The sequence below is a fragment of the Nilaparvata lugens genome, chromosome 13, assembly GCF_014356525.2.
Source record: "Nilaparvata lugens isolate BPH chromosome 13, ASM1435652v1, whole genome shotgun sequence".
Taxonomy (NCBI): domain Eukaryota; kingdom Metazoa; phylum Arthropoda; class Insecta; order Hemiptera; family Delphacidae; genus Nilaparvata; species Nilaparvata lugens.
In genome coordinates, this window is record NC_052516.1 from 30967238 (window position 1) to 30982238 (window position 15001).

General features: G+C 36.9%; 1 protein-coding gene across 1 annotated transcript in view; it reads left to right on the forward strand.

Annotated features, from left to right (window-relative positions):
• Positions 1-15001, forward strand: part of LOC111053983 — a 144721-nt gene that overhangs the window by 22454 nt on the left and 107266 nt on the right. The window contains exon 3 of the mRNA XM_039440307.1: positions 12910-13129. Coding sequence (XP_039296241.1) covers positions 12910-13129 — 220 coding nt within the window. The remainder of the gene's footprint in view (positions 1-12909; positions 13130-15001) is intronic.

Consider the following 15001-nt stretch of genomic DNA (forward strand, 5'->3'; position numbering starts at 1 on the left):
TTGTTGTACAACGAGTGATGTATGCACTGAGCTACTGATCAACTATGCCACGCACCCTTATCTTTTCCCACTCGGCTGCCAAGGGAGGCTCGCCGAGCAGCGGAGAAGGGCAGTCCAGCAAGGACAGTTCATCGGGAACTATTGGAGGAAGCGAAGGAAGAGTACAGCTCGTGACCAGATTCTACTCCTACTCCATCGAATACTTCGAATTGCACCTTCTATTATCTATTAACTGGAGTTAATAGAAGATGCTGGAAGCTCCAAGATACAGCACTCAGAAGAAGACGGATACTGTACGACCACTTCTGCGACTTCTAGCAGCCAGCCTGCCTGTTTCGACCAGTGGTGACAAGTTTTGGTCTAAAACCAGACTGGACCCAGAAATATCACGAAGAGGAACAGGAAGAGAAGGAGAACCTCGAATAAGGCTTGGGAAGCCCTATCTCAACCCCGAGACATCAATCCTGATCGCAGGAGGCAGCTGGTGACAGAGCTGTTGAATTCGGTGACCGCCAGTGACGCCTGGTTCCAGGGCTCTTCTAAGTTGCTTATTCCTTCAGGAATAGCAGAAGCACCTGGATTGAGGCTTAAGAAGGCCTTTTTCGACCCCGAGACACCAATCCTAGCTGCAGGAGACAGCCGGTTCCCGAGGTGAGGGACTTGGTGACTGCCAGTGACGCCCGGTTCCAGGGCTCTTCTATCTTGCTAATTCCAATTTGGGAATAGCAAGAGGACCTTTAGTAGGACTTGGAACGCCTCTCTTGACCCCGAGACACCGATGCTGAGAGCCAGAAACACCCAGTACCCGTGGTGAAGGACCTGGTGACCAGCCACGACGTCCAGCTCCGAGGCTCTTCTACCTTGCTACTTCCATCGGGAATAGCAAGAGGACCTCAAGTGAGGCTTGAGAACGCCTTACTCAACCCCAAGACGCCAGTCCTGATAGCCAGAAACAGCCGGTGCCCTAAGTGAGGGACCCGGTGACCAGCCATGACGCCCAGTCCCAGGGCTCTTGTACCTTGCTAATTTCTTCTGGAAAAACAAGAGGACATCCAGTGACAATTGGGAACGCTTCTCCTGTTCCGGAGACCATACTCATGGAAGACACCAGATTGTTCCTACTCCTTTCTCTCCTCGCTCAACCCTGTTAGGCAGTGCGTAAGCACGGCCCCTCTTTTCTAGAAGAGAGAATCACTCCAACAAGGTACTCAAGGTCCTGTTCCAACCCCCGACTCGATTGAGGGTGGTTGACGGACACCACACCAAACCTCTTATCACCTGCTGCGGCCCACCCCAGACGCCGACTGAGTCTAGCCGACTCAATTCCCAAGGAGACGTCTCCAGAGTTTGATGTCGACTCCAGCAACTCCTGGGTGTACAGAGTGCACGACCAGGGCTTGATTGATCTACTACTCGACTCAGTGCTGACAGATGGCACAAGTACGAGCCTGAGGAGGGCTCTACTGGAGCAATGACAGTGAATGGTTGAAATGCTCCCCGTTTTGGATACTGGGGTGGAGGTGCTTTGTCGAGGAGCATGGAGGCCAGTACCAGTTAGGAAGAAGGTGACAGCGGAGATACTATACCACGCGAGCCTGAACTGGTGAGGCTGGAGATGCCGGAGAGGCATAATAACATGCCTAGGCATGTATTGAGGTCGCCTACCAGACCAGTGGTGCCTGCTATATCCTGTATGGACTCGGGTGCCGTGTGTGACAAGGTTTGAGGGTGGCGGCTCTTATATAATGAGAGTGGAAATGCTATAAGTTTTATGGAGCAGCTCAAGGAGCTGCAACAAGCATATGGCTTGACTGGCAGACAGTTATTCCCAGCATTACCTGAAATGCTAGTAGAGAGATGTTCCTTATGGATGAGTAATAGGGGACAACAGTGGAGACACTGGGACGACTTCCTGAGAGACGTTTGGTCTCGTTACTATCCACCTAATTTTGAGGAGGATCTTGAAAATGAAATTCTTGACAGACGGCAGAGGAAAGGCGAGCTGATAGACAACCATGTCAAAAAGCTGCTGAAGCTGATAAGAAGAAGAGGTGGTTTTTCCGAGAGGAGCCAGGTACAGAGATTGTACAAAAATATTTTACCACGCTACAAGCTCTACATCAGGGAGGCTGAAGTGTACACCATCGACGACTTGCTACTCTTAGCAAGACAATATGAACGAATTAAATTCAAAGAGAAAAGTGCTCAACAGAGAGACAACGAGCTGTGAAGCAGGAGGAGGTGAGGAAGCAGACCAAGCCTCGACAGGAGACAACTACTACACAGCGCCAGAGTGAACAACCCCCAGAAGGCCCCCTGTGTTGACAGTGCAAGAGGGTGGAACACTGGAGATCAGAGTGTCCGGAGGTTTCACTCTGCTTAAAGTGCGGGAAGTCACGACCAAATTGTTCCTATGAGAGAGAGCAGAAGAAGACTTCTGATAAAACAGCTGTAGTTAAAACGAGGCTTCAAATTCAGCTAGAGTCGGAACTCTAGGATGACAGCCGTCTCTTCACCACAGTGGAAATGGGACACAGACAGTAAAGTGCTCTTCTCGACACCGGAGCAGAGTCTAACTATAAAAGCTCTAAAGCTTTCGCACCGCAGCGCTGTCTAGTCGTCTAGTTGGTTGTGTTATAATCAACCCGGAATTTGACAGAATATCTCTACCAACATCACTCAAAATAATGAAAGGACTTTCTCCAGATATTCTGCTTGGTATGGAGTTTCTTCGTGAGCACCGGGTGAGAATAGACCCCTATTCTCGGTCAGTAGAATGGGATCCTCATCTCATCAAAGAGCACATTGGAGCCGTTAATCCCACTGCAAGGGTGCTGAAAGGAGCTGTCAACTCGAGGCTGGCTACTTTCAAGACCCAGGCTCACATGTAGAGGTCGAGGAAGCCACCTGAAATTATTCCAGTGAAGAAGAAGGAGAAGAAGAAATTTTCTCAAGTCCAGGAACACGTGTGAGCTGTGTGGAAGACTGAGAAAAGAGGAACTCATTTCTCAGAAAATTTCCCCAGCCCGTGAAAAGTTCATTTGCTGGCACTGTAAACGAGGTGGGCACTGGAGGTTCAACGGTCCGGAAAAGCTGTACCGGAGATGGAAGAAGGAGGATAATTTCCAGCAAGGAGCTGGAGATAATCATCGAGCAGTGTAGTCTAGAAGACTGCCGGTGCTGAAAACTACACAGAAAGTAGTTTCAGATATTGAAAACGAGAATTATAATGCCAACCGGTAATATAATTGAAAAAAGAAAACGATGAAGGTGAACTCTGGACAGCTAGTCTACAGGAAGGAGAGTCACCTGTCCTCGGGTGCTAATCAGCTTGCCGCGAAGTTATCGCCGGAATTTTCTGGCCTCTATGAAGTCGAGAGAATGTTGAGTGCCGGTAAGAGATTTACTGTGCACGAGGAAGACATCAAGCTCCAGCCACAACTGCCCGAGAATGAGGAAGAGGATGGAGATGGTGAAGATGCGGAAAAAACGGATGGAATTCGAGCGGATTGTCAGCAGGAGGCCGAGCGCGTCTATAGAGGGTCGCTGCCTAACTAGATGATGGAACACCAGATAGGTGTCACGCCCCGTCAATAAGGTGGTAAGAGGCGAGAAGGGTTGGATAACATAGAGGTTCAATCATATCACAGCTGCAGAGCTATTTCCGATTTATAAATTATCCCATTTAGAATGAGGAAATTATACTTTGTTATCAATGACAAAATTGCATAGAAATTTATTCAGAATCATTGGCACGAATTTATTAGCCGAATTTTGAAAATTATTAGCATTAGCACGATTCCGAAAATAATGAGATTTTAATAGACTGACATTAAGTTATTGTTGTTGAAATAAATTGGTCAATAGTTTATTGAAAGGAAACATCATATTCCGTTTAATTTTTCTAATAAAATAGAGTTCTATTTGAACTAAATGGCAACTAAACCATTACAGTTTAATTATTATAATCAGTCATGAAAGCACTGGCTGAATTAGATGGAAAAATTATTGTTGATGAATTGATGAGTTTCTTTTGATCTGAAGGCAATCCCAATAATTTCAGTTTGAAATTTATCTACAATATTATGATGTGACCAAGCATGAGTGATCAAGAAAATTTTCTACAGTCTATGACTAGTTAATAACAGCTAAAGTCAATTCAAATGGGCTGTTGTTGACAAGCAGGGGTTAACAAGCAGATATTGAAATTTTAGTAGCTTGTTTTTTAATTGCCATGAATAGTTGATGGCGAGATGAGTGAATAGAGAATATTAGAATATATTGTGGATCAGTTCGAACTGAATAATATTTTAACCATGAGGTAATGGTTATAATAATTGAAATCATTTAATGAAGCTGGTGGTAATTGCTCAAATTCGTTGTACAGTATTGCGATGCGGTTAATTGGAAGATGTTATTATACTGTGGGATAAAAGTGAGTTAAGTTGCAATTAATTATTCATGTGGAATGAATAAATTACGTTTGATTGTGAGTCGAGATGTACTACAATCGGGGGTTATTAGATTCAGATTGTGATTTGAATTTTCTAATATTTCACTTGGAAATAAAGTCGTATGACTTACTAAAAATTGGAATAAAATCATTACTATTTCAATTGAAGGTAGCATTTTGGATCGAAAAGTTACTTGTGCTGTACTGTGAAGATAAGATAAACATTATCTCAACTGGCTAACTGCTATCGCCAAGCTTCTAGTCTGTGTAAGAGAGTTACTTTCTCCTCTTCAATAACAATTTATAAAATTGAATTCACGAGAATACTAGTTTTTCCAGATATTCTGTTGTTATAGAGTCAGTCTGAGTTTGATCGTGCTATTGTTAGTTTTGGGATTGGATCATGTCTTGAGAGTGAATCTAATTTTCACTCAGCCTACCATCATGAGTAATTAATTACACAGGTATACACAAAAAATACTTTCCAAAATTGATTACAATTTTACTATTCATCATTAAAAAAATTATCATTTCATTAAAGATTTCCTATTTTTTTTTATTCATTAATTCTTTTTGACTACTTATCTCTAAAGGGTCCTACTACTGTTAATTACCTCAATTTAATTTTCCCAACAAAAATTCTATTTCCTTTTTGACACGAATTTTCCTACATATTTCTACCTTATATCCCCATTTAAATTTTTAATCAACCTTTCAACTCTCAACTACAGAATAATTTAAACTCATGCTTAACTTAAGAGATTTTCCCTTTTCATTTCAAATTCAACTAGAAGAATTTCACTGTTAATTCTATTTTAATTTAACCCGTTGAGTACTGTTCCAATATTTATTTCTACTTTCACTGATAACCATTTTAACATTACCTAGGTACTCGAAAAAGTTTCTCTGTTATTTTATTTGTATACCTTAACTAATCACTTTAAATATTCATTGTCTAAAACCTTCAATTTTCGTTACCATACCAAATTTCTAAGCAACTTTAAACTCAATAATACCCCTTTTTTTACTAATTATTACTTGTGTTTTTGCGGCTGACTTTCCTACCAAACATTAACGAACCTTTTGACTGGGCTTCCCTAAACTGCATTACGCTGATTGGTTTCCTTACAATCACTACGAAGACTCACTAAATATTCTAGATTTCGGTTTACGTTATTCTACTGACGAGCCCCATAACTCTCGAATGAACCAGACCGTTTACTAGATACAAAAAAAATCTTAGCTCACACCATCTTCGGTGCCTTTCGCTAAAATTATACCGTACAAATTTGCAAGGTTAGTCACAGCTAAATTCCTTGATTTGTTACATAGACAACTATCGGGCAGTGCTCCGTTCTCTCTGGACACGGACCTACACTCGCGCCGATTACCTAAATTCAACCTCAACACACACAGACAGTACATCCCCTTGTCCTCCTCAAAATCTTGAGTCTCAACTAAACAAACAAAAAAATTCCCCACAGTCTACAGGAAACGTCATCAACACAACGGATCTTTACACTATCACTACGCATGCCTACCGCAAAAATCACACCCTAAAAAAAATATATTTCCAATAATAAAACTGATTCACCTTTTCGAGAATAAACATTACTGATAAAGGGACTTAACAACCTCAACTCAATCAACTTATTCTTATACAAATTCCCAAGGATTTGATCATTGTTTCAAATTTAATCTACAATATCTAATTATTTAGTTTAAACATCTCAAGGCCAAAACTACTCATCAACTTTTCAAAACTACATATCAACAATAACTAATAAAACAGTTTCCTATTTATTCTCTGATTACCTCCGATCTACCTAAACTTATCAAAAAAATTTCCTATTTTCCTCAAACATTCTCCCATAATAATTTCCTAATTTTCCTAATTTAATTGAGTTGACTTTTAAAATCTCAATATTCACATTCACCACTACTATAATGATATTCAACTACCAGACGTGAGACCAGAATACGTACGTTGACATTACAATAAATTCCATCATCATTCACGGAATTACAGAATGCAAAAAATTTATTCAGCACTTAGAATCAGTTGTTTTTCACCTATGCTAGTTTCTTCTACTAATTTTTATCCTACCGTTGAACCTTTAATTTCTCAATGATCAATTTCAATATGAAGTTTCAGAATACTTTCAACTTAAGCATCAATGATACTTGACTTTATCTTTAAGCACTTCAAAAGATTATCATTTTAATGGTTTAACATAACTGAATAACTTTCCTGTTTCATCTACAATTATTTAAACTTCAGAAAAATTGGAGTAGCAACTATAAATTATTCATTCAACTCCAAACCCAAAAATATTGACAGTTAACACGTTCACAGAATGAATTATTAAGTATCGACTCAGAAAAATTAATCTTAACTAATTAGAATGAGTTAGAAAATTTGATTTTATTTTTTAAATTTGAATTTCAGAGATATAAAATGCTCTGTAGCAGAGTGGCGCAGTTGTGTGCCTGCACTTTTTTAAAGGTGATAAAGAAGGATAATTTTGAATAAAATTTAGAATTTAGAAATAGGCCGACACATCTAGGAAATACCTGAGTCTATACCTAATTCATGCAGGTGAACGGGCTAGAGTCAAGAAAACTTCAATTAATCTTGCCATGCCTGATTTAATAGGTTTATACTATAGAATAACACTACAATTTGGAATAATTGAAAAATACAAACAGCTTCAATAAACATTGGCAACTAAAATCGAACAACAGAAACAACAATTTCATGTTTCTTTGTTGACATTCTTCATCTGATTCGGGGGCGCATTACTATCCCCTTTTAGATAGCAATACGTCACAAAACCAAACAATATCAGTCATCAAATAACAAGTTAATTTCAACATAAAATTACTCAAGAAAGAAAAGCCCGTTGAACCCAAGTTTCGTCGATAGTAACCCATATAACCCATTTCATAATAATTTTGAATCCCCACTTTTGATTGACATTCTCGAATGAACCTTTGTCTCACTACACTGCACTTTCGTTGGTCTGTACGTTGCTTTATCGTCGGGGTTACAGTACCTTGTTTTTGGCGGTGAACTTTTACCAGTTGAATTTGGCTTGATGGCGACGTCCTCTTACGTCCCTAGACCTGTCGTCTGAATGGGTGTCTTGAAGCGGTGTTACATAAAGTTGCGGAACCAAAGGGGTGGTAGTACAAGAAGTTGGTTTGGGGACACACATGAACCGCTGTAAATAAATGTATTACAGCAATGATTTCTAACTCTTCCTACAATTCATCAAAAGCTAAAACAGGAGTTTATTCTGTTATTCAATTTAGATTTTATCTTGACGTTCTGATTTCATTCTCAAAATTGAATTAAAACGGATTTACTTGCCAGAGTGTCATTAATATACAATGCAACTTTATGAAAACACTCGTAATAAATTAATATAATGCTTTTAGAAAAATGAATACTTCATTAATTATGATGTTAACTTTTATATAAATTGATATAATACTCTTAGGAAAGGAATAATTCAGATTGAAATGATGCTAACTTATATGATATTTTTCGTTTGGTTTCTTAATTAAATATAATTTTTCATATAGTAGCTCGACTAGTATTATTGGAAACTTGTGCGCTAGCCAACATTTATTAATATTAATTTCATGGAAAAGAAAAACTTTCTTCTTTGTCTATTAAGATTCCTATCATAAAAATTTACTAAATTATTCGAAAGCCTTAATGACATAAGAAAACAGAGTCTGAAAAATATAAAATTATAAAATGTCATAAACTCAATATGAACATAATCTTAAAAATTTCATTCCAATTTAAAGGCTATCTTCCCGACTTTCAGCAATACTCTACAATAATATATCTCCAGAAACAATAACTCAAATGTAACGTAACTGAAAACTTTCTATACTTCTTTAGAAAAAATTTATAAGTATCTTCCATCACTAATAAAATCAAAAGGATTATTCTCAATCAATATTATTAACTTGAAAAATAACAGGCTCAATTAATTCAATACTCTTATGGAAGTTTCAATCAATTAAATTCCCTAAATTATATTTTAACCTTATTTTACGTACCTTAGCGGTTATTTGAAGAAACAATTATTCATACATGATGAAGAAACACAATTAAACCTTTCAGGACATGGCACTACTAGAAAATTTAAACATTAATAAAAATAAAACTAGCTCCTACATTAACTAATAAAATAAACTTGTAAACCTGCCCAAAAAGGGCGAAACATAATGAATACATCTTTACTCTCGTAGTGCTCCTAGCAAAGTGTCCTCCGAAACGTAATCTGGTCTAGCGACTGGGGAATCCCCACTACTGTATTTAGAAACAGGTCTCCTATTGGGCGAAGGGAATCAATTTGACCAATCGTCGCGTGGCTTCTAGAGCCTTTGGACCAAATAGTAACTGCAAAATCGGTAGTTTGTTATAATTTCAATGCTTGCTGTTTTCCAACTTATCGCACTCTATGTCGTGACAGGAAGGCTAAGTTTTAGAGATAATTCCATAATCTACATTCCTCGACGACTCGGAGCCACAATTTTTAAATATCTATCATGGGAAACTCGAAGTCATGGCCGTTCATAATAGAGAGAGACAATAATTTATTTCGCTAACTCACTTACAATAATGGCTCTAGTCTATTGCGTATTAAATTTACTATTATAACTTGGGAAAAGGCCTGAATTAAAAGGAGTGCTCGGCACAATTTGTAGCTTTTATCTGATAAGATTAGGCTACCCAGCAATCCCCTGGTCTGAATAATTTTCTCAGTTTTGTCACCCGATCAGCTGGATTGAATGTTTCAAATTTGTGAAGTTAGGTTCCAGTGAAGTCAACAATACGACAAGTGCGCGAACATCCTTCAAACATATTCCGAACCTCTATCAAACCCTTGTGTAACATCTCGCATAGCGTACATGATTGGAAGCATGTTTGAGGCATGTTTACCTGTTTGCACCTTGATAATGAGTATGTACAGGAAGTAATATTGTTGACACTCACTGAAGTTGACAACTATTTACTAAACACTTGGGGCATTGTTGGAACAAGTTTGCACTTTGCTCTCAATCTGTTCTCGTGCGACCAGCGATCAACTTTGGAACTGCTCATGAGCTGGCATAACGTTTGTTTGCAGCGCACCACATGAGTCTGTATGCACCTGTGTCACAGTCCGGGTCCTGTAGCTTCCTTATCGGCAGAGGGCCACTAGACAACAATACTACCCATTCGAGAACATTTTTGAGAATCTTTCCATGAACAACAGATGATCCTCTGTAAAAGCGACTTGTTGCATCCAAAAAGATTCACAGGGAGTTTTTTGAAGTAATGTCCTTCAAGCACAACCATATAGTAAAAATACAGATTGATTATGTGAAAAGTTTTTTTGTCTCTGGCACAACATAGCCTATCAGCTGACATTCGTTCAACATGCTCTTCCCATTGTTGTTGGTAAGTTGCAACTCACTCATTCACAAAGAGTCTCTGTGTGTAGGGAGCTTCCTCCATTCAGAGATCTATAGAATCTGGAGCTCATGTTATTCCAAAAGTAGGAGTAGCAACACACGAACCATACCTTGCCTATATGTCATTTTGAAGTCATGGTGGCAAAGCCAGGAGCACATGCTGTACATTCCTGGTTTATTCAACAACCAGCTGATTTATCCCCATTCACACCAATGTACCTAGAATACTGTTCAGCCTAGGTTTCTCTGAACCATGCAGCATCACTGCGTGATGCGGGATGCGCGATGACATAATCATGCAAAAGTCTGCTTCAGTTATTGCTACGGATGTGTTTTCTCTGACTTTACCTCTGAAGTCTGGGATTCCAGACTTTCGCGTGGTACACAGAAGCTATTCGCCAGTAGTTGCCATTCCACCTCCTTCATCCCACCATCTTCTAGTGATAAGATGTGTTGTTGACAGGGGCGTATCCAGAAAAAATCATGGGGGTATCATAACATTGACATAGGAAGAATCTCAACTTTTGGGGGCCACTGGGGGGCGTGGGGGTATTGAATATGTTAATAATACACCATCAAAATAGTGCGATTTTACGCAACTTCCACTGAAAAATGACATTTCATTCAAGGTTTTTTGTTCAAGTTGGCTAATTATTATTTCGATTTCCCTTTGAAAATGTCATAGACCTATGATTTTTTATTGAATAACAAATAGAATGGAATGGAATTTCACTAGTCATTCGATTGTTTGGAAAAATTATGTTCCAGTACCCGGAATAGGCCTACTCATTCTGAATAGCAAACTATAATTTCGGCTCAAATTTTTATACAAACTCCAACACCATAGTATTAGGCCTTGTTTCAACAAAGATTCATTCATCATTTTTCCAATTTTTCATAATTTTTTCCAAATTTCAAAATACATCCCCATATCCGCCCTGGATGCGACATTGGTTATTATAAAATGCAACAGTAACTACAGAATCCAATGTTGCATTGAATTTGTATGAATCCAAGAGATTAGCTGTTCTCACACTGATATCTCGCCGACACAACAGGACAGGACGGAATTCACACTGATGGACAGTATTAGTATTAGAGGAAGCTGTGGTTCATTACTGCGCAAGGTTTACTATTCAAACCAATTTTCTTGTTCCTCATGAAACAAAATGTGTTAAGAGCCTAAAATATTCCCTAAACTTGGTTTCATTATCCAACGGATACCTGGAAGTCAAAATTGTAAGAAACCCTTCTTCCTCTCTGTCAATAAAAAGTTCAAAAGGTTTTCATTTACAAAATTCATTGTTAGATTTTCTTCATGACCCTCTTCGTCCAGCATCAAAGCTACAGCAAAGTGTCAGACATCAGCTATGTTGTCTATGACTGAAAATATAATCTGAGATATGAAAAAATATGATCGCGTGCTGCGAGGCTGGTGCCAGAGAAAACACCCACTTTTTCCAAGGGTGTGCAAAGGCTGAAAATGAACTTTCTACTTGTGAAATTTTCCAAAGTTTTTCGATTTGTATATCATCAAGCTATCAAAATGAAAACGTTTCCTCAGGAAAACATTTTTTTCCTGATCATGACTTTTTGAAATATGAGCGCCTGAAGTTTGAATTTTTGGGACAGAACATTTCAAATTCGGGAAGATATAAATCCATTCGAAGGATGGATTCTTCATGGTATTGTTGATCTAGTGAAACTTGAATTTTCTGAATATATCAATTTTCGAGAAAAGATATTCAATTTACCAAAAATAACTCAACTAAAAGTTATTTTTGGTTATTCTTAGTAAATTGAATAACTATAATGAAAATTGATATTTTCAGAAAATTCAAGTTTTACTAGATCAACAATACCATGAAGAATCCATCCTTCGAATGGATTTATATCTTCCCGAATTTGAAATGTTCTGTCCCAAAAATTCAAACTTCAGGCGCTCATATCTCAAAAAGTCATGATCGGGAGAAAATTTTTTTCCTGAGAAAACTCTCCCATTTTGATAGCTTGATGATATACTAATCGAAAAACTTTGAAGAATTTCACAAGTAGAAAGTATATTTTTAGCCTTTGCATAGCCTTAAAAAAAGTGGGTGTTTTCTCTGGCACCAACACAAACGCTTGGTTCCTGCATATCACTGATGACGGATCATGCAAAAACACTGCGTGGTTCAGAAAAACCTAAGCTTTACTGGTTCAAACTGTGATGGTGCAGATCTTCGGATCTTCAGTTCCTGTTTCTCTAAAGTGGTCCAATTTGATATACAGTTGAACCACCTGTTATCAGATCAAGCTTTTAGGCACAATTAACACTCTTATGTGACTCAGATCGAGGAGAGACTCAACTCTAGTTGAGAGCATGTGATCTCAAATGGTGACGTAGGGGAGACTAGAATTGACTGGTCTGAGTGTCACCATTTGGCTAGTCGAATCTCTTTTTGACCTGAGCTACATAAGTGTGAGCCTAACTGTGCAAACTGCCCTCAAGGGGCTTATCCACAGAGAATATAGAGATATAAAATTATATTATAATATATTGAAATTTACAATTCACAATTTACAATTTACAATTTACAATTTATAATTTACAATTTATAATTTACAATTTACAATTTACATTTACAATTACAATTTACAATTTACAATTTACAATTTACATTTACAATTTACAATTTACATTTACAATTTACATTTACAATTTACAATTTACAATTTACAATTTACAATTTACAATTACAATTTACAATTTACAATTTACAATTTACAATTTACAATTTACAATTTACAATTTACAATTTACAATTTACAATTTACAATTTACAATTTACAATTTACAATTTACAATTTACAATTTACAATTTACAATTTACAATTTACAATTTACAATTTACAATTTACAATTTACAATTTACAATTTACAATTTACAATTTACAATTTACAATTTACAATTTACAATCTGTTGAATTTTTTTCAGAGTATATCCACCGCTGTCAATTCATTGTTATTAGTTGATTTACACTCTGGTTCTCGATACTTGTTCCATGGATTTTTCCAAACATTGCCATATTACTTAGCAAATGAAATACGTGATTCATTGGAAAGGGGACATAGTACCAAAGATTGGACATACATGTCCATCTTATGTACAAGTTCGGCTACAAAACTGAAGGCGATCAGTGATGCCTACATGGCAGGTGAGTGGCTTGTTTTCAAATGTCTGATTCATTCAACAGAGGGAGAGTAATTCATCACAATGAATCCCGCCAGTTGGCTCCATTACTATTGGCTGTTATTATGGTTGTGCTTACACATTGACAGAATGAATGTTCAAAAGGCCGTCTGCACCAACAGCAGGAGGATTTGCATTTGAAATGATTATAAATAATATATTGAACTACTCCATTACTGTGGTTTTCTGTTAAGAGTGAGTTTCAAACTCCCTCACTCTATACAAAATTTTGCCCAGTGCCAATCAATCAGTCCGTATTGATAAAATGTACTATAATTTCACTCACTTTATTGATACTCATATTATTTCACTCACTGAACTAATATTCGAATAAAAAGATGAAGAGAATTGGGTCAGTCGTGTTTAAGGGAATGTATGGAGTTGAAGGCAAAACAAAGGTTAATAATGAATTTATTAATAAAATTTGAATTGGAATGAATAAATGAAAATTTATTAAAATATAGTGATGATTCGAAATAAGTATACAAGATGATTGAGTTTTTGGAAATACTACAGTTCAATTTTATACAATGAAATTGTAAAAAAAGTTTCTATTTAATTAAGTTACTTGAAGAGTAGAATATGGATTCGAAATATTGAACTCCTCTAGATGAAAAATATGATTAGAATAAAAAAAAATTAATAAATTTCAATGGATAAATGAATATGATTAGGGGAGCCTTGCTTTAATAAACTATTGTTTGTGCTTAAAAGAGAATTTTAACTATAAGCTTCAAGAAGTTGATCAAAACTGTATCTAAAGATATGTATTTAAAAAGAGGTAATGATAAAATTTGCTCTTTACTATAACACTATGAAATTTCAAAAACTTATTTGGGCTTTATAGGGAGGGGTGGTGTTTATTATGATGTATGATTTTGTACTATGGCTTCCCTTGATTATTAAAACAAATGACATCATACATTTCACTTATATTCTTTTGAACTATGAAGTTTGGATACTGACAATTAAATACATAGGTACTCATCGAATTTGATTAATACACTAATCGATCTTGAGGTGCGTACAGATAAACGCGCCGCAAACATGAGCAATTCACTTTTAATCAGCTGACTATATCTGTATTTTTCAGTGTTGAGTTATCTCTTGAACCGGTCAGATGCTCTTACTATCGCTCTAGCAAACGTGTCGACTCCGGTTTCTCAAAGCGTCGAGTTGTCCTAGCCTAAACGTTTATTTACTTCATTTCTAAAACGAGTTTGTGAGTCTATTTTAATCAACAATGGATAGTGAGTGTTCCAAATGCAAAATCCATTTCACCAACACAAAGAAATCATTGAGTGCTCGGAGTGTGAGAACGTCTACCATCCAACTTGTTCAAAACTACGCACCATTGATAACTTCAAATACCTTAGATGCAACCAAAGATAGTGAGTGAATGAGAAACCACTCATGAGATTAGATATATATATATATATATATATATATATATATATATATATTATATATATATATATATATAGGGACTTTATATATATATATTAGAGACATATTATGAGATTAGATGCAAAGACCTTAAAGATGCATCTTATCTCTTTAAGGTCTTTGCTTGGAGCACGTGAGGCAACATGGAAGTGTGATTCATGTAAGTGTGAGTCTCAAAGCGAAAAAAAACTCTGAGTGTGATCAACGAGACAATTTAGACTCTTTCAAAGAGTTTTCCACTGAATTTATCAATTGTAAATTTGAGGAACTGAATAATACTATTTCCAACTTAAATAGTATTACTGTTGAATTGAAAAACACGCTCAAGAAAGTCTGTGATGAAAATACCGCTTTGAAAACTAATATATGATAGACTGGCTATTGAAAATTC